Here is a 20,059-nt window from a genome sequence, read left to right as displayed (position 1 = left end):
GCACTTCAGCCTGGACAACAGAGCTACACTCTGTCTGTCTCAAAAACAATAAGTAGTATTATTGAGGCAGCTGGGCTGGGCTGGCTTGCATGACTTGGGCAGTTGGGGAGGAGCTGCTCTGCCCCAAATGTCTCATCTTCCAGCAAGCTAGCCTCGGTATCCTCTCATGGCAGTGGTAGGGGTGCAAGAAACACTCTCTTGAGGTCTAGCCTCAAAACTGAGACAATATTACTTCCCCTGCTTTTTGTTAGCAGAAGTACATCATGATTCCAGCCCTTACTCAAGGCCCGAGAAATAAACTGTGCCTCTTTAGTAAGCACCACTGCAAAGGGCAAGGATATCTGAGGTGGCAGGGGGTGGGGGAGAGAGAAGGAATTGGAGCAATTAATGCCATCATCTTCCATAGCACACATCTTGAGAAATAACGCCATTAAGTAATCTGTCAAGGCAATGGTCTTAACAGGTGCAAGGCTATACAGAAGCAAGTTAATATCGACTGCTCCACTGTTGATTTGGGGATTTAAAGAAAGTACACCTTCTTGGAAAAACATTCTCTGATATTCAGCTAGGTTGGTAACCCTTGCCATGTAAACTTTTGTCTGTATTCTATCATGTGATAGACAAGGCTGATTTAACAGGAAAAAAAAAAAAAATGGAACCAACCCTTCTGTGACCTTTGGCAAATTATCATTTTTTTAAGTTGATTTTTATGGAAATACAGATTGCATCCGACAAGTCCTCCCATTCTTTTTTTTTTTTTCATTTTGAGACAGAGTCCCACTCTGTCGCCCAGGGTGGCGTACGGTGTCGTGATCTTGGCTCACTGCAACTTCTGCCCCCTGGGTTGAAGCAGTTCTCTGCCTCAGCCTCCCGAGTAGCTGGAATTAAAGGTGCCCGCCACCATGCCTGGCTAATTTTTTGTATTTTTAGTAGAGACGGGGTGTCACCATCTTGGCCAAGCTGGTCTTGAACTCCCAACCTCGTGATCCACCTGCCTCGGCCTCCCAAAGTTCTGGGATTACAGGCATGAGCCACCGCACCCGGCTAAGTCCTCCCATTCGAAGTGCACAGTTAGCTGAATTTTCACAAAAGTGCACATCCATGTACCCCTCGCTCCAGTCATGGTGGAGTGGGTTTCTGTCCCTCCCAGCCCTCTCTTGCCTCTTCCCAGGCCTCTCACTCCCCCACCCCACATGCCCTGGTCCAATTTTTGTCACTGTGGATTAGCTTTTTGCTAAGTTGTGTCACTTTTTAATTTCAGTTCTTCATCTGTAAAACATACATCATACCTGCCTGGTAGGAGTTCCCATGAGACCGTGTCGGTTGGGCAGCTGCAGATTTGCACATCTGTGTATCTGCCTTGGCATATCTGAAATGTTATCTCCTTAGCTCCCTGTCAGCAGGTGTGCCTGCTCTTTTCACAAGTTGGTGAAGGAAGAGAGAAGTACAGCTAGTTAAACAAGTTCTACAAGCAGATTAATGAAGTAAGACTTTGAGAGAGTTCAAAAAAAGAAAAGAGAAAAAAGTACGGTGCCAAGATTCTGGTTAAACTTAGGTGAAATGAAAGGAAAAGAATTTCTATTTTGTTACTGTGCTGGTTTGCTGGTTTTGTTTGGTTTTGTTTTGTTTTTTCCAAGACCTAGTACAAAGATTGAAATCAGTAGCTCTAGGGAGAAAAAAGCATCAGGTCATACGGAGGTCATTGTCAGTTTTGACCGTTTTCTTCTTTGGGCATTTTCTTGTGTTATTTTTGTTTTGTTTTGTTTTGTTTTTGAGATGGAATGCCACTGTGTCACCCAGGCTGGAGGGCAGTGGTGCGATCTCGGCTCACTGCAACCTCCGCCTCCAGGGTTCAAGAGCTTCTCCTGCCTCAGCCTCCTGAGTAGGTGGGATTACAGGCGTCCGTCACCACGCCCGGCTAATTTTTATATATTTTGTAGAGACAGGGTTTCCCCACGTTGCCCAGGGTGGTCTCGAACTCGTGACCTCAGGTGATTTGCCCACCTTGGCCTCCCAAAGTGCTGGGATTACAGGCATGAGCCACCGTGCCCGGCCCGTTTCCCCATGTTATTTGAAATTCTTACGCTGAGTTGTCTAAGAAAACATTTGTCATTTGTTTCTAAGGAGTTTATGGTTGGTTATATGTTTTTCAGTGAGCACCACCTTTGTTCTTAGCTAAGAGGGGATTCGTTTCTCAGGTGTTAATGGCATCCTCTTTTTTTTGTTTGCTTTTTGTTTTTGTTTGTTTTTGTTTTGAAACAGGGTTTTGCTCTGTAGCCTAGGCTGGAGTGCAGTGGTGCCGTCTCAGCTCACTACAGCCTCCATGTCCCAGGCTCAGTTGATTCTCCCACCTCAGCCTCCTGAGTAGCACTGCAGTCACACACGTCCATGCCCGGCTAATTTTTCTATTTTCAGTAGAGACGGGGTTTTGCTTTGTTGCCCAGGTTGGTCTCGAACTCTCAGGCTTAAGCGATCTGCTCGCCTCAGCTTCCCAATGTGCTGGCATTACAGGTGTGAGCCACCACACCCGGTCCCCAGGCATCTGATTTTTACCACCTTTTTGAAATTAGATTAAGTTGCACAGGGAAATAAAAGTGGTGATCCCTTCCATGTACCTCTGACCCGTCAACGTCCTGATGGGTGATAAACTCCGGGGAGGGCAGGGCTCGAGGGGCAAGCTCATGGGCACCCTGGGACCTCTTCTTCACGTGCCCAAGCCCTCTCTCCTACTCTGCAGCTCCAGAAGCAGCTGTCTGAGCTGGACGAGGACGACCTGTGCTATGAGTTCCGGCGAGAGCGCTTCACTGTCCACCGTACCCACCTGTACTTCCTGCACTACGAGTACGAGCCTGCGGCAGACAGCACGGACGTCACCCTGGTCGCTCAGCTGTCCATGGACAGGTATGGCAGATGGCCTCACCCACCCCAGTCTCCTCACGGCAGCGCTTTGCATGGAGGATAGAGAATGGAGAGGGCTGTGCTCGCTTCCGCAGCACATATGCTAAAATTGGAGGATGGAGCAGGAAGAGATGGCGCATGGGCTTAGAATATTGAAGTCTGGGCCGGGTGCGGTGGCTCATGCCTGTAGTCCCAGCACTTTGAGAGGCCGAGGCAGGCGGATCACAAGGTCAGGAGTTCGAGACCAGCCTGGCCAACATGGTGAAACCCCGTCTCTACTAAAAATACAAAAATTAGCTGGGCATGGTGGTGTGCGCCTGTAATCCCAGCTACTGGGGAGGCTGAGGCAGGAGAATTGCTTGAGCCCAGGAGGCAGAGGTTGCAGTGAGCTGAGATCACGCCACTGCACTCCAGTGACAAAGCAAGACTCCGTCTCAAAAAAGTAAAAATAAAAAAAGAGTACTGATAAGGGTGAGCTGGGTCACATTCCCCCCCACCTCCCCAGCACTGAAAACCAAGGGCTCTTGTCTTACGGTTGTTGTCTGAGGATAGATGAAAGGATCGATTCTTAAGAAGTAGAGCCGTACTCGAATTACCTCAGGAAGAGGGGGAGTGGGGAGACTGGAGCCACAATTGCGACTGGAAAGCAACGCTGTTTCTTTTCCTTCTATGTGTATTGATGAAACAAACATCCGTCAAGCATTTCCAGGCAGTACTGACATGAGTTCCGCCCTGATGTAGCTTACAGGTCCATGCACTGCTTCTCAACCTTGTCCAGGGAGATTGAATCACCTCGGGAATTGTATAACATGTTCACGTCCAGGCTGCCTTGCAGAGCAGTAAAATAAGGACCTTTGTAGGACAGAGCCCTTGGCATTGTTTTGTTTTAAGCTTATAATGTGTAGCCAGGTCTGAGAAGATGGAGCTAGTCACATAAACAGCAATACGCAATTTTTAAAAATGACTGTAATTGCATACGTGCTTGGAAGGCACCGGGAGGATAATCCCAATGCCAGCTTGGAGACCTTCTTTAGGTCGTGTGGTCGGGAGAAGGCTCTCTGAGGAAGGCACATTTCTACAGAGACCTGGAGGACAAGAAAAGGAGTCAGGCATGCGAGTTATTGCGAGAAGAGTTTCCCAGGCAGATGAAATAACAAGTGCAAAGGGCCTGTAGTGGGAAAGATGCCTGCACGTTCAGAAACGTCACAGAAGACCAGAGTGGCCGCATTATAACAGGGGCTTGGGGGGAAAGCAGCATGAGATAAGACTGTAGGAGGTTAGACACTCATGAGATATCCTAAGTGTGGTAGGGAGTTATTGAACAAATTTATGCAGTTACCTAATATAATTTATATATATATATATATATGTTCTTTTTTTTTTTTTTTGAGACGGAGTCTTGCTCTGTCACCCAGGCTAGAGTGCAGTGACACGATCTCAGCTCACTGCAACCTCCACCTCCCAGGTTCAAGCAGTTCTCCTGCCTCAGCCTCCCCAGTAGCTGGAACTACAAGCATCCGCCACCACACCCGGCTGATTTTTTGTATTTTTAGTAGAGACAGGGTTTCACCATGTTGGCCTGGATGGTCTCGATCTCTGGACCTCGTGATCCTCCCACCTTGGCCTCCCAAAGTGCTGGGATTACAGATGTGAGCCACCGCGCCCATCCTAATTTATATATTTTTAAAAACATCTCTGACTGCCACGAAGTGAATGGATTTGAAGCCCCAAGGTCACTCAGCCAGGGCTACATGGCTTTTCTATACCTGGCCACTTCAGGTGCCCCTTCCCGCCTTGTCTGACTGGCTTCTGCTTCCCTTCACACATGGCCCACAGTGGCTGCCCTTGCCCCAACTCCCTCTTGTGTCATCCCCGCTCAGCTCCTACAATTAGGAAGGAAGTTTGATTCCTCATTCTGTCTTTTGAGCCACCTCAGAGATGCCTATCCAGCCTATGGGTGAGATTCCATGGGATTGTTCTAAGGATTAAATGAGCTAATGCCTGTACAGTGCCAAGAACAGTGCCTGGGACATAATAAGTGTTCCATAAATGCCAGGTGTTATTAGTCATGAATGACTGAAGAATAAACAGATGAAAGAACAAATACCTGGACGCAAAAACGTTTTCGTAAAGGCACCTGAGAGCTCCAGGAAGTGAGAGGAACCTTGCGCTGGAGGCAACGTGGGATGATTCATATTGAAGGTGGCTCAGGGAAGTGGATTCCTTGCTCTGTGAGTCCTGCCACGTGCAAGCGAATGACCACATGCATAATTCAATGGCTTCAGGGGCTGGCAGTCTCCTGGGGATTCACAGGCTCCAAAAGAACTTGGAGAAAGGCCACGGGGACTCCTGTGCACAGAGAACTTGCAGATCCTAGCAGGTAACAGGTAAAGACAGCATGGGACAAAAGAGCAAGGGACAGGCCCGGAGGCTCTAGTACCAGCTCTGTGCTTGACCTGCTGTGAGGGCCCTAGCGAGGCCTGTCCCTTCTTGTGGCCACAGTTTTCTCATCTCCACATCCACGTGATCACTCAGCAAATACGGCTCACTATTCTGCACCAGGCACTTAAGGGGAGAGGAATATGTGTTAAAAGACTTATCCCTGTCTTTAAGGAGTATGCAGCCTATTGGGGGCTCAGGCAACCCATTGGTTTTCTCTTGTTAGGTGACAACGTACCACACAATGAGCAGCTTAAAAAGTACACCTTTGTTACCTTGTGGCCGCTCTGGGTCAGGAATCTGGAAGATGCTAGCAGGGCCCTATGCCCAGGGTCTCAGGACTGAAATCTCAAGGGATTATCCAGGGCTGGGATATCATCTGGGGATTGGCCTCCACATCCACGCTCATTTGGGTTGCAGCAGAATTCAGTTCCAGGATGGAGGTCCCGTTTCCTTGCTGGCTGTTGATGGGTGTCCCCCTCAGCTCCTCGAAGCCACTCTCAGTTCGTAGCCATGCAGCCCCATCCCTGCAGGGCAGCCCACTTCTTCAAGGCCAGCAGGAGAATCTGTCTCTGGCCCGCGACACCGGAGTCTTCTATAACATCACGTGATCACAATGTGATATTCACAAGCCCTGCCCACACCCGAGAGGGCGATTACGCAGGGCATGTCCACCAGCAGGGTGGGAATCTGGGGGGCCCTCGTAGAACTCTGCCTGCCACTGACAGGTAAACAGGTCTACAGTAGAATGTTGAGTTCTGAGTGGCGTGCAGGAGGTGCACCAACGCAATGAGATCCCACAGAGGTGGAAAAAGGAAAAGGCAGGGAATGTGTCCAAGGGGAGGTGGCACCTGAATTGAGTGGGAGGCTGGGTAAACTGAGAGTAGAAGGCACAGAAGGAGAGAAGGAAGGCTCCCCAAGGTAGTGCGTGCAGCATGTTCACGGGACAGAGAGGAAGTCAGGCCCAGTGGGGAACACAATAGTGAAGTGTGAAGTGTGGTTAGGGCTTAGGGTGTTGGAGGAAGAAAGAGATCAAATACACATGGCCAGGTAGGCAGGGCTGGATCACAGAGGGCCTCAGGGAAACCAGGGGAGGTGGCCAGCCCTTCTGGCTCAAATCTGGCATCCTGTGTGGGGCTCCATAGGGACACCCAACTAGTGTCCCAGAGTCACCCCTAAAATTCTCAAGTCCCTTTGGCTTCTCACCCAGATTTCAGTTTGGACGCCCAGGCTCCCCACCACTAAGCAGCCACATCAGGAAATCACCTCACCACAGAAGTCCCTCTTTTCACATGTGTGTTTCCTTCTCCTCCATGGCATTTATAGTAAAAAAAAAAAATCTAATACTCCACATCAGTGCTGAATGATGGTCTGGATTGGTCTCTTTTGACTGCACCTGGCCCCTCCCGTGAGCTACCTGAAACTCAGGTACTATAATCTGTGCAAATGAGAGGGTTTCACTTAAAGCCAGGTGCCCATCTCTCCAACCATCGCTGGCTCTCTGTGGCATTCAGGCCTCCTGATAATGCATTCAGATTATCAGCAAAATATTCTGAGTCAAGATTAGTGGCCAGTGGCTACCAAAGAAATCTGATATACTTTCTAATCAAAGTAAAGAGTAGCGTAACAGTGAAGGACACCTGGTCCCTGGAGTCAGGCACTGTGGGTTGTTTGTTGCCCTGTCACTTTGTTTTTGGACAAGTCACTTAACTTTTTGTTTTTGTTTTTTTTGTTGTTGTTGTTAGACAGTCTTGCTGTGTCGCCAGGCCAGAGTGCAGTGATGCAATCTCTCAGCTCACTGCAACCTCCGCCTTCTGTGTTCAAGCGATCCTCCTGCCTCAGCCTCCCAATAGCTGGGACTACAGGTGCACGCCACCACGCCCAGCTAACTTTGGATTTTTAGTAGAGACGGGGTTTCGCCACGTTGACTAGCATGGCCTCAATCTCTTGACTTCGTGATCTTCCCGCCTCGGCCTCCCAAAGTGCATCACTTAACTTCTTTAAGCCTCAGTGTCTTCAACTGTATTCTGAAAGTGATAATTATATCATTATCCTCATTATCCCTAAGGTGGTTGTAAAGATCAAATGAGAGAAGGCATGCCCAGTGCTTAGTCCTGACATACATTCAGAGGCTCCCTAAATGATACCAGTATGTTGACCAGAATCGGAAGGACAGAGAGCCCCAGGTTCAAATCCCACCAACTCATTCAATCCTCAGGTGGTGTTCTGGGCAAGTCACTTAACATCATTGGTTTTCTGTTTCCTCCTATAAAAGAGGGTTAAAATTACTTGCCTCATAGGGTCCTGGTTAGGAGTAAATAAGAGATCCTCTATAAAAGCCCTGAGCACGTATTTGACATCCAGTAAATACTGGCTAGATCTGAACATTCTTACGAAGGCATGTGCACATGATAGTTGTTTAGGACAGGTAAAGTGATGTAGTAGAAAAGAAAAAAAAAGCAAGACTTGGATTCAAACTACACTTGTGCCACTTCCTAGCTGTGTTAAGTTTGAACAACTTACTTAGCCTTTTTGAGCCTCACTTGACTCATCTGTGAGATGGTGATAATGTTGCTAAATTCACTGATTCTTGTCTGGGTTCTACAAAATAAGATGTAAAGTGCTTAGTAAGTAGTTGATGTGAACAAATATTAATTTCTCTTTTCTTAATGTTTCTCACCTCTCTGCTGGCTATAGAATTTGCTATCTGGAATTTGCAAACAAGTAGAACAAACATGTTTCTAGTTATTAACAGCTCAAACCCATCCTTGTGTATACACTTGTTAGCAAGAAGAGAATACAGGCAAAACCGAGTCCCTCCTTCTGTTGCCAGTGGGATTCATCCTTCTTGTCTGGACTGCAGACACAATCCATTTAAAAGAAAGTCTGTGGTCGGGCGCGGTGGCTCACACCTGTAATCCCAGCACTTTGGGAGGCCGAGGCAGGCAGATCACGAGGTCAGGAGATGGAGACCATCCTGGCTAACACAGTGAAACCCCATCTCTACTAAAAATAATACAAAAAAATAGCCAGGCATAGTGTCAGGCGCCCGTAGTCCCAGCTACTCGGGAGGCTGAGGCAGGAGAATGGCGTGAACCCAGGAGGCGGAGCTTGCAGTGAGCCGAGATCCTGCCACTGCACTCCAGCCTGGGCGACAGAGCGAGACTCCGTCTCGAAAAAAAAAAAAAAAGTCTGGGCCCCACTCACGTCTGCAGCAAGCACCGACCATAGCGGTCTTCCCTTCAAAGCCTGGACAGCCCACGTGTAGCAGACACACGATACCCACTCCTGTACTGTGACATGTATCGCCATCAGGACAATATCTCAAGAGAACCCAAGGGATTCCAAGCCCTAATGAGAGGTGCTTAGCGGGCCGCAATTAAAAATGATAAAGTGGCACTGCAGGCTGATGAAGAATGGTAGAAATTCCCGCAGCCACTTCCACTCTGTCAACGCATCCGATTACAATGCAGCACGCTGACTGGTGCCTGTTGGATTGATTTTTAATTTAAGAACCGTTTCAGATGTGTTTGTAAACCTTCGAGTCAGAAGTAGGCCCCTACGTGAATGCCACAACGAATTAGGAGAGCTGGCCTTCGCGCTCCCGTGCCCAGCTCCCTCTGGAATTCCATTCAGAAAGAGTGAACGTTGCAACCGTGGCCGTGAAGCCGGGAGATCTGCTTATCCTTCAGCAGCTCAGCACCCTTCCCTCCCGTCCCAGCGGAAGACACCAGTGGCGAAGGGACGGAGGGAGCTGATCACGAGGGGGTCACCTGTCTTCTGACACCTGTCCAGGGAGAGCCTGGTTCTTTAGTGTGTCTTCGACAAAGATGTTAAGTGTTGACTACAGTTGCGGGGCCTCATGGGAATGACGGGGCACTTCTCTGCTCTCTGTTAGTAAAGGAGAGAGAATGCGCTGGGCTCACAGGGCCCCACTCTTTAGAACAGTGTTGCTTCAAGCCTGCTCCTGGGACCAGCAACACAGCATTGCACAGGAGCTTGTCAGAGATACAGATTCTTAGGCCCCACCTCAGACCTCCTGAACCAGAATCTCTTGGGTGGGGCCTGGAAATGGGGGTTTTAATAAGCCCCCCAGGTGATCTTAAACAAGCTTACATTTGAAAGCACTGACATTCTAGAGAGTGAAAGGTAATTTTTTCTCCGTGTAACAGGCAGAGTGATATTTTAAAAATGTAAATCGGGTCACATCATTGAAACCCTCAGATGACTTCTTGTTACACATGGAACAGTGTCCCACCTGCCTGCTGTAGTCTTCAAGGCCCATCCAGCCTGGCATCTGTACAACCCCTGATGCCTTCATCTCACCTCTGCCCCTCACTGTCCTGTGCTGCACCCACACTGGTCCCGTCTCTTCCAGCTTGAACATGCCGAGCCCATTGTTACCCCAAGGGCCATCCCCTCTTCTTGGAAAGCTTTCCCCCCAGACTTTTCACAATGCCAGATCCTTCTCATTATCTGCTGTAACAAAATGCCATAAATTATTTGGTGTATAAACACTGGAAATGTATTTATCACAGTGCTGGAGGCTGGAAGTCTAAGATCAAGGCTTTGGTCGATTTGGTGTCTGGTGAGGATGCACTTCCTGGTTCACAGAGAGTCCCTCATCACTGTGTCCTCACGTGGTGGAAGGAGCCAGCTAGCTCCCTGGGCCTCTTGAAAGGGCATGAAGGCTGGGTGCGGTGGCTCATGCCTGTAATCCCATCACTTTGGGAGGCCAAGGCAGGCAGATCACCTGAGGTCAGGAGTTCGAGACCAGCCTGACCAACACGGCGAAACCTCGTCTCTACTAAAAATATAAAAATTAGCCAGGCATGGTGGCGCACACCTGTAATCCCAGCTACTCGGGAGGCTGAGACAGAAAAATCACTTGAACCTGGGAGGTGGAGGTTGCAGTCAGCCAAAATCGCAACACTGCACCCCATCCTGGGCAACAGAGTGAGACTCAGTCTCAAAAAACAAAAGTCGGGGGGGCACGAATCTCATTCAAGAGAGTTCCACCCTCATGACCTAATCACCCCGCTATTCAAACCTCTGGTTTGTTGATTGTCTTTTTTCCCCACTAGAATAAAAGCTCCTGAAATGCAGGTGCCTAGGCCCGTTGTCTGTATCGTATACCTGATGCATTGGAAATAACAAATTTGTATTAGGTGAAGACATGTTTCAGAGGCAGAAATAGAACCTAAGGAGGAAATAACAGCTATCGTATATGGAGTACCTGCTGTATATCTAGCTTTGCACCAGACACTTTGTACCATTATCTCATTTAATCCTCAAATCCAACTAGATGTTACTGCTTCACAAACTGCCCTGAGTCTTAGCAGCTTAGTACAAGAACTGGAGTGAGCTTGTGATTCTTTGATTGGCAGTGTGGGCTAGACTCTGCTGGGCTCATTCGTGTGTCTGCCGTAAACTAGGTAGCTTTTTGGGGGGTCGTCTGGCTATCAGCAGAGACCAGGGTTACACCAGGGCAAGGTGGTGTAGGGCTAGTTCACGTGGCAGCAGGCACAAGCCCTTTATCTCATCTCTGCTCATGTCGTGCTTGCTAACAGCCCATGGACCAAAGCAAGTCATGTGGCCAGAATTCACGTGGGAGATTATTTCCAGAGGGTATGGACAGAGGGAGAGGGATGATTTATAGCTATTTTGTAATCTGCCAAAGGCATTATTATCCCCAAAATACATATGTGGAAATTGAAGCCCAAAGAACTGTCACTTGCTCAGGAATACTGACACAGCTCAGAGGACAACTCCAGGTCTGTCTGACCCCAAAACCTACAGCTGCACGCTGTGTGATATGCTGCGCAGCCTGCTTCACGGGCCGTGCACCGGATTAGAATGGTCTGCCCTGGTGGGCGTGAGTTCCCTATCCCAGCAGACACTGAGTGGTCACGGCCTGGGCTGCTTGGTCCTGGCGATGCTCTAGAATTCCTTCCAGCCCTGGTCTTCTGGGTTTCTGACCCGGCCATCTCCCTACCTGCTCCTTTATGACTACAGAGACTGTGTGAGGCTTCCAGCCTTAGTGGGACTCTATGGAGTAGCCCCCGCCTGTTTCTAGATCTGCCAGACATTTCTGAGCCTTTGCCCGCCCCTCCCTAGGTGAAGCAATGGTGGTCTCCATGGGGAGGTGGGAACCAGCATGGGACAGAGACAGGCCTTCTGGGTTTAGGATCAGCTCTTCCATGGACTCATCCAGCAAAAGAAAGTCTGGCCACAGAGCTTGGCATCAGCAAGAACTGCACTGGGACAACCCTTAGGGAACAGACGAGGGGAGAGAACCTGGGAGGTGAAGGTTGCAGTGAGCCAAGATCGCAGCACTGTACGCCAGCCTGGGCAACAGAGTGAGACTCAGTCTCAAAAAAAAAAAAAAAGGAAAAGAAAAGGGGTATGAACCTCACTCATGAGAGTTCCACCTTCATAACCTAATCACCTCCCTAATCAAACCACTGGTTTGTTGATTTGTCTTTTTTCCCCACTAGAATAAAAGCTCCTGAAATGCAGGTGCCTAGGCACCTTGTCTGTGTCGTATATCTGATGCATTGGAAATAACAAATTTGTATTAGGTGAAGACGTGTTTGAGATGCAGAAATAGAACCTAAGGAGAGAGCCGAGGGGACTGTGAAACTTTGAGACAGATACCAAGAGGGACTGAGGAGGGGAAGGAGTAGGGAGGCACTGACACCGGGAGAAGAACATGCTCTTACTTGGGGAAACAGGCAATGAAGCAAAGGTATTTGGGAACTTTGTTCTCAGCCTAACTCCAATCCGTATTAAATAATGACTTGGATCCGGGCTTTGGGGTTAGGTAGACCCGAATGTGAATCTAGGTCCTTCACTTTGTGACTGGGTGACTTGAAAGAAGTTATTTCATCCCCTTAAGCTTCCTTGCCTGTAAGATGGTGATAAGAATCTCAGTGTTATAGTTACTATGAGGATTAAATGTGATAGCCACAGTGTGGCAAAGACATGGCAAACAGCAGGTAAAGGGAGAGATGACTGAGATCATGATCACACCTTAAATATTACCGTCATTATAGAAAGCTCGGTTTGTCACGGTTGTTCAGGTCCTGGCAGGAAGGTTGGTTCTAAGGGACTAAAGATTGGAGAGATTGGGGCTGGGGGACATAGAAACAGCAGTGTGTTGTGTCACCATTCTGTCTCACTTGTGGAGGCTCCACAGGACAACATCCAGCTGCATTATCTCTAAAGCTCGACTTATTTTTCACGTGCACAGCACCTTTCTTCTGAGAACCTTGAGTATTTTTTCTCTTTTTTTTTTTTTTTTTTGAGACAGTCTCACTCTGGAGTGCAATGGTGCAATCTCAGCTCACTGAAACCTCCGCCCCCCCAGGTTCAAGCGATTCTCCTGCCTCAGCCTCCTGAGTATCTCCTGCCTCAGCCTCCCAAGTAGCTGGGACTACAGGTGTGCACTACCACGCCTGGCTAACATTTTTGTATTTTTAGTAGAGATGGAGTTTCACCATGTCGGTCAGGCTGGTCTTGAATTCCTGACCTCAAACAATCCGCCCGCCTTGGCCTCCAAAAGTGCTGGGATTATAGGCGTGAGCCACCACGCCTGGCCTCTGTGTTCTTACTCTAAACTCTTGACTGAGCTTAGGAGAGGGACTGTGGCAGGTCACGGGGCAGGGGAGGGGTTCCTTTCTTGGAAAACTGAGACACAGAGGCAAAAACCAAGCTAGTGGGAGAATCCCAAGAGGTGATCCTCTCTTCATGCCCAGCCAAACCTCCCTCCTCCCACCCACTTCCTTCAGCAGGTCTCATGTCTACATGCTGGAAATTATTCTTGCCTTTTGCTCTCCAGTTCTCAGAGGATTTGTACAAATGGCCTCTCGTGAAGCGCAGAGTCCCCCACATTTGCAGAAGGTGAAACAGGTGCAGGAGGCATAATTCAAAATTGCAGATCCTCAGAGCCCAGGAGAGGGCAGGCCCCCACAGCAGAAGCCTGGCACAAAGTTCAGTGCCATTAGGCGTCATGGAGAATGCGGTGCCTTTGTAAGAAATGGCTCTGGTCAATTTGGTTAGCAAGCATTATAATGGATGAGAAATGGAGAGCATTTTGCACTGGTGAATATCTTAACCCTCCCGACTGAACGAGAAAGCTAATCTAGGCAGTGCCAATTCACAGAATTACTGCGAGAAAATTCTGGAAGTCATCAAAAAGGCCATTGAAAAAAGATAGGTGTGCCCATTTCCTTTTGTTTAGAAGCATAGAAATGCATGCAATCGATTTCCTGGTAATGGTCCGAATAAAGTGGGCATTCTGACCAGGAGACTGCTGATTATGTACCTCTTGCTGGGTAAGGAAAAACAATTCAGGTAGGCTTTTGCTGTTGCTTAGCCATAGATTTTATGTACCAGACACTTCTAACGCCTTTGAAAGAAAATATCTTTATAGATTTATCTTCAAACATTTTTGCAGAACGCTCTCTGTTGCAAACCACCCCCCGCCCTTTTTTTTTTTTTGTATTTTTTTTTCACTGGGCTCTGTTTTTCCCCCTCTCCCTGGCTCAGCATCTCTGAGGTAGCCTTGCAAAGTTGACTGGCACCCTGGGGTAGTAAGGGCTCTGAAGACAGTGATGACGGCATCACCCCAGGTAGACTTTTGTTTTCAACATTCACATGTTTTTCTATTCCCTTTTTTAGTGTTATGTTTTTCTCACTGACTCCAGGGTCCCATCAGGGCACCTGTCTCCACATGTCTAGCCTCTCAGTGCAAGAGGCAGAGCCGACTGAACCTATGGCACCTCCATTCCTCCATCAGGAAAATGGGGAGAATGACAGCTAGTGCTGGGGTTGTTGAGAGAATTCTGGGAAGCTCCTGGCACATCGCAGCACGTTTTCTATTATAGTTGTTGTTGCTCTTGCGTTTACTGTTTATTTTACCATTCCTGTAATTTAGTGGCCTCTTAGTTTGTCTAAGTCCTCCCTGGCTGGTCACTGTCTTAGGAGATCAGCAGAGCTGTTTTACACGTTTGCAGAGAGACAAGTGTAGGACTTTGCGGATAGAAGGGGGTCTTCAGATCATTTAATATACTCACCACCCGGCTTTGAAATGAGGAGTCCGAGGCTTATAGTGGGATACGACTTGATATCACATGTTCAGTTGGAAGCAGGGAAGGACGAGAACCAGCAAGGTAAGCGTGTTGATGCCTGTTTTATAGGTAAAGGAACTGAATGAGTCACATTGAAAGCAGGGATTTGATCCACAGCTGGTTGATCCAGCATCACTGGAGGCAGAGCCCCACGACAGGCCGGGCGGATGATGCATGGATGGCCCAGGTCCCGCGGCTCACCTTCCCTGTCTCTTCCAGGCTCCAGATGCTGGAGGCCATCTGCAAGCACTGGGAGGGGCCCATCAGCCTGGCCCTCTACCTGTCAGACGCCGAGGCCCAGCAGTTCCTCCGCTACGCTCAGGGCTCCGAGGTGCTTATGAGCCGCCACAACGTGGGCTACCACATCGTGTACAAGGAGGGCCAGTTCTACCCTGTGAACCTGCTGCGCAACGTGGCCATGAAGCACATCAGCACTCCCTACATGTTCCTGTCTGACATTGACTTCCTGCCCATGTATGGGCTCTATGAGTACCTCAGGTAAGGACCTGCAGGGGCCTGGCCATCGGGCCAGAAGGCACATAGGGCCATGCAGTGCGAGGACCAGAAGGCCCTTAGGGTCATCGTCTAGTCCAACAGCTTTCTTTTCCAGATGGGGCAGCAAAGACCCAGAAAGCAGAGGGGAACTGCCCACAGCCACCCAGCAATAGAGTTCTCAGTGAACAGATTGCAACCTGAGTTTGCAGAAGGAAATGCTGATGGCAGAGCTTGGTCCAGGGAACATCTCTTTTTGTCTGCCAGTCTGTTGCTTTTTCTGTAGCATCTATGAAAACATACCCTCCTCAGGCAGGCAGGATGGCTCACGCCTGTAATCCCAGCACTTTGGGAGGCTGAGGCAGGTGGATCATGAGGTCAGGAGTTCAAGACCATCCTGGCCAACATGGCGAAACCCCCTCTCTACTAAAAATACCAAAAAAATTAGCCGAGCGTGGTGGCACAAGCCTGTAATCCCAGCTACTTGGGAAGCTGAGGTAGGAGAATCACTTGAACCAGGGAGTTGGAGGTTGCAGTGAGCCGAGATCGCTCCACTGCACTCCAGCCTGGCAACAGAGCAAGACTCCGTCTCAAATAATAATCATAATAATAAAGAAAACATACCCTCCTTCTTCCGGTTTTAGACCAGACAACCTTCATGTAACCCAAGAAAGATTATTGCCCAGCCTTTCAAACAAATCTAAGTGATGATGATGCCTAGTACTTACAGAAGTGTTTGCTGCGTGCCAGGCACTGTTCTGAGTGCTTCACAGATAGGATCTCATTTCCTCCCCCAGAGCCTCTGCCATGGGTGGTAATATGACCTTCCTTTTCTAAACGGGGAACTGTGGGACCGAGACCAGGAGCCGCTGACCCAGGGTTACTCATCTAGTAAAGAGAAGCTGGGGTCAAAACAGCCAGTCTGACGGCAGAGCCAAGTACATAAGGACCATCACGACTGCTTCTGTGAATCTGCAGTGTCCCTTTCCAGCTCCCCCCACCTCGTGGGACAGGGTGTCAGCAGCTGGAGAAAGCATTCGGCTAATGGAAGGCTTAGATGGATGGCTGTGTGAAGAGTGCGTTTATTGTAGAATAGTACACAATTACGACTGATAGGAACCTTGGAAGTCACGTGACCCAAAGGTCCCATTTCACACGAGAAAACTAAAGTTACACGGGATCATGGTCCAATGACATTAAAAAAAAAAAATCCTTTATTTACTGCCATTGGTCAGCATGAATGAGGCCTATACTGAGTGAGTGCCTGCCTAGATCCAGGTACCATGAGAGGTGATTTGCATATATCATCCCATTGGTTCTACACATCGAGCCCCAGAGGCAGGTATAGCTACCTGCATTCTACAGGGAGGAAGAGTGGGGCTCAGAGAAGCAAAATAACAGTTCAAGTCCAGAGAGCTTGCGCCAGGGTGTGAACCAGCGTCTGCAGCCCCAGGTCTGCCGGTCACGCTGCTGCACATTGTTGGCCTGCGCTGGGGTTTCTATTTGTCCCAAACCAGACGGGGTCTGATTTCTTTCTCTCTTGTTCTCTTGCTCTCCCTCCCTCCCTCTGACTCTGTCTCTCTGTCTCTTAGTATCTTTCTCTTACTGCCTCTGTCTCTTTCTCTCTTAAAAGAGCTTCTAGGAGTCTTTAAACCTTCTGTAGAGAAGCCAAAGCATCGGTTTAGTCTGCGTACCCTCCGTGCCCTGCGCTCTCTGGAGCAAAGTTAGGCAGCCTGTGCTCTGTCTCCGGCTTCTGAGTCCGTGTCCTTCCAGGGACATCTTCGGGTTTCCTAGTGTCAATCCCTCCCCCAGGGCGGGAGGAGTCCCTACCAGACTCTGTTAAAAACAGTAACATGAGCTACCCCTAGGCAGCATGACCCTGAATCAGGGATGGAAGGTGCTGTGGTACCCAGCGCCATAGCCTTAACCCTTGAACCGCCAGGCTGCAGAAAGGGCGCTCTCCCTCCAGCCCCAGCACTTGTGCCAGTGCCTGCTGGGTCTTGGAATCCAGTGTGTGGAGCCAGGGTGCCCCCATGTGGCCAGATGGGGCTCGCAGCCTCTGATCCCTGCAGATTCTGAAACTTGGGCAGCTTGCGGGATGACAGGCTCCCAAGGGAACAGATAGATGATGGGAGTGAGTGCCACCCTAGACCAAGAAAAGAGGCTTCAGGATTGGACCCCTGCCCACCCTCCACCCCTCTGGGACTCTTCCTTCGCTCCAACCAATTGAAAGTGAGCTGGCCCCATATGAGTCTGTGGTCTCTATTCTCCCTGTGCAAGGACTGTTGAATTATTTGACCTCGTGGGCATCATGTTTTAAAAAACAATACGTATGAACAGGCTGGGTTTTTTTTTTCTTTTTCTTTCTATGTTTTTATTAATTAAAGACATTGTTCACTGCTAATGCAAGCCCTACTTGATGTGAGGTAGCTCGTGTGCCCTTCTACTTAGCATTTGCTTAATGCAGAGTCACTTGAGGTGGTAGTTGGCCTTAGCCACCTTGTCACAAGAAGGTATGTGGTTCCCCTCAGGGGTTTTGAAATATTGCAAATTGGTTTTAAAACTTTATTACCTTCTTCCCAGACTTTTCCCAAGAATGCCGAGTACAATTCAATAGAGAGACCGGAGCCGTGGTCTCAAGGAGCCAGTCATCTCTCCACACAATTGTATAATTATTGCTTTAGGGAGGCAGGGAAGGTTACTGGGTATTCATATTTTTCAAGAGGAGTTGGGAATCTGGATTTTCATATAAAATGTTTTCTTTAATGTTGGCAGCTAATTTTCAAAAATTGTTTTTGGATGATGATTTGGAGCAAAAAACTGTTTCCAATGCTGTTGAGGCCTACCAAATGTGTCTTCAGGCTGCCTTGACCCCTCACAACCCCACCCCAAACGACCAGAGTGTAACCTCTGACATGACCTAGACAATTCCGAGGCCACCAGAGTATTTATAAGAATCAATAAGGAATGTGATTCTCTTCGAAGCTCCAAATAAGCAGGCACTGTTCTTTTCATATGAAGTAATCACATCAACTTACCCTTGGTTTCAGGGACATTTTTTCAGGTGAGTAGACAGATTCGTTTCTGATCCAGACGTTACCAGTAGATGCCCCTTGTACACACCATAGCTTCACTGGTGTGAGCTGAGGTTAAGGGTGCTGTTTGCTGTGGCAGCTGAGGACTCCAACAAAGCCCCCAGACCCTTCTAGAAACTGACTTCCTCAGCACTGATCTCCCACAGAATGCTCTACCCAAGCTCTGTCAAGATGTTAATATTGGCCAGGTGCAGTGGCTGACACCTGTAACCCAGCATTTTAGGAGGCTGAGGCGGGAGGATCGCTTGAGCCCAGGAATTTGAGACCAGCCTGAGCAATATATTGAGACCCCATATCTATGAAAAATTTTAACAATTGGCAGGGCACCGTGACTCAGACCTGTAATCCCAGCACTTTGGGAGGCTGAGGCAGGTGGATCACGAGGTCAGAAGATCGAGACCATCCTGGTCAACATGGTGAAACCCCGTCTCTACTAAAATACCAAAAATTAGCCAGGCATGGTGGTACACACCTGTATTCCCAGCTACTCAGGAGGCTAAGGCAGGGGAATCGCTTGAACCCAGAAGGTGAAGGTTGCAGTGAGCCGAGATCGCACCACTGCACTCCAGCCTGGCAACAGAGTGAGACTCCATCTCAAAAAATAAAATAAAATAATTGCCAAGCATTGTGGAGCACGCCTGTGGTTTCAGCTAGTCGGGAGGTTGAGACAGGATGATCGCCTGAGCCCACGCAATGGAAGATAGAATGAGCCATGATTGTGCCACTGCACTCCATCCTGAACAGCAGGGCAACACCCTATCTCAAAAAAATACATTTTTTAATTATGAAAAATGATGACCGTTACAAGTTATTGAGCCCTTACCATGCACCAGAAACCCTGCTAGCTGCACTCTGTCATTACCTCTGTTCTTCACATTGCTCTTTAAGGTAACCACCATTACGGGTGACCAAACTGAGGCCCCAGAGAGGTTAAATGTTAGCATTAGAGGAGGAAGAAAGCAGCTTTCCTCCATGCCAGCCCGCTCACTCTGTTGAAGGGGCCAGGTTACTCCCAAACCTCCAGGGTACCAGAGCAGGCTGACCGGCAGCCCTCAGCTTGTACCCCCAAACACTTATTTATATCACCCTTTTTGGGGTTCTACTTGGTTACCAAAAAAAGTTCAGCATCTTAGCTCTTTGAGCAGTTGCTTAGCAACAAGCTAATAGTACAGCCATAACAAACAGATCAATCGGAAAATAATGGAATCAGCTGTATGCATGGACAACAGCTGCAGAGTTTCACTAAAATCTCCTTCCAGCCCCGTCACCTACTTTTTCTAAAGAATGAGCTCCTGGATGTCCAGCTTTCACTCTTGATCTCAGAAATGTCAAGTGAAAGTCAGCAGGGCATGACACAAGTTGCGCAGGCTTGCCTTTGAAGCCAGGTTCCACAACAGTAATCAAGTGTGTGACTTGGGGCTGCTTGCTTCATCTCCCCATTCTTTCACTTCCTCAATTAACATAGGAGCTAATCATAGCCTCCTGTGGGGTTATGGTGGGTGCCCAGCAGGAGTTCATTTTCTGCCCCTTGGCCTATTCAGTATTGGGCTTCTGATTGGACCTCTGTGCTAGGCCCCTGCTCCAACCCAACCCCTGCCATTGCAAACTCTGCCACCTTCTGTGCAGCCTGGGTAGCTTCATGTGACCATCTACGTTTTTTCTCTTTCTGAAAATGAGAAACTATATATTGATACTCATTCTTTCAAAAACTATGTAGTGAGTATCTACTATGTGCCAGGCAGTATACTGCATTGTAGGTGACGTTGCTGTCCCTGAGGGTCATTCAGACCTGCATTTCAGTGCAGAGGACTCTCCCTCCCCTTTCCCTTCCCTCTTTCCCCTCCCTCCACACCTTTCCTTCCCTTCCTTTCTTTCTCTCTCTCTCTCTTTCTTTCCCTTTCTCTCTTTTCTCATTTTCTCTCTTTTCTTTCTTTCTTTCCATGCTTCTTCCTCTCTCTCTCTCTCTCTTTCTTTCCCTTTCTCTCTTTTCTCATTTTCTCTTTG

The 20,059-nt window shown here is 48.6% G+C and overlaps 1 protein-coding gene across 7 annotated transcripts in view; it reads left to right on the top strand.

Annotated features, from left to right (window-relative positions):
- LOC105493993 (LARGE xylosyl- and glucuronyltransferase 1) overlaps positions 1-20,059 on the top strand; it is a 634,501-nt gene that overhangs the window by 589,000 nt on the left and 25,442 nt on the right. For all 7 annotated transcript variants that reach the window (XM_011762035.3, XM_011762030.3, XM_011762032.3 and 4 more), the window contains 2 exons: positions 2,738-2,901; positions 14,688-14,966. In XM_011762035.3, coding sequence (XP_011760337.1) covers positions 2,738-2,901; positions 14,688-14,966 — 443 coding nt within the window. The remainder of the gene's footprint in view (positions 1-2,737; positions 2,902-14,687; positions 14,967-20,059) is intronic.

The sequence above is a fragment of the Macaca nemestrina genome, chromosome 15 (genome assembly GCF_043159975.1).
Source record: "Macaca nemestrina isolate mMacNem1 chromosome 15, mMacNem.hap1, whole genome shotgun sequence".
In the NCBI taxonomy this organism is placed as follows: Eukaryota; Metazoa; Chordata; class Mammalia; order Primates; family Cercopithecidae; genus Macaca; species Macaca nemestrina.
This window is presented reverse-complemented; position numbering and strand designations above follow the sequence as displayed.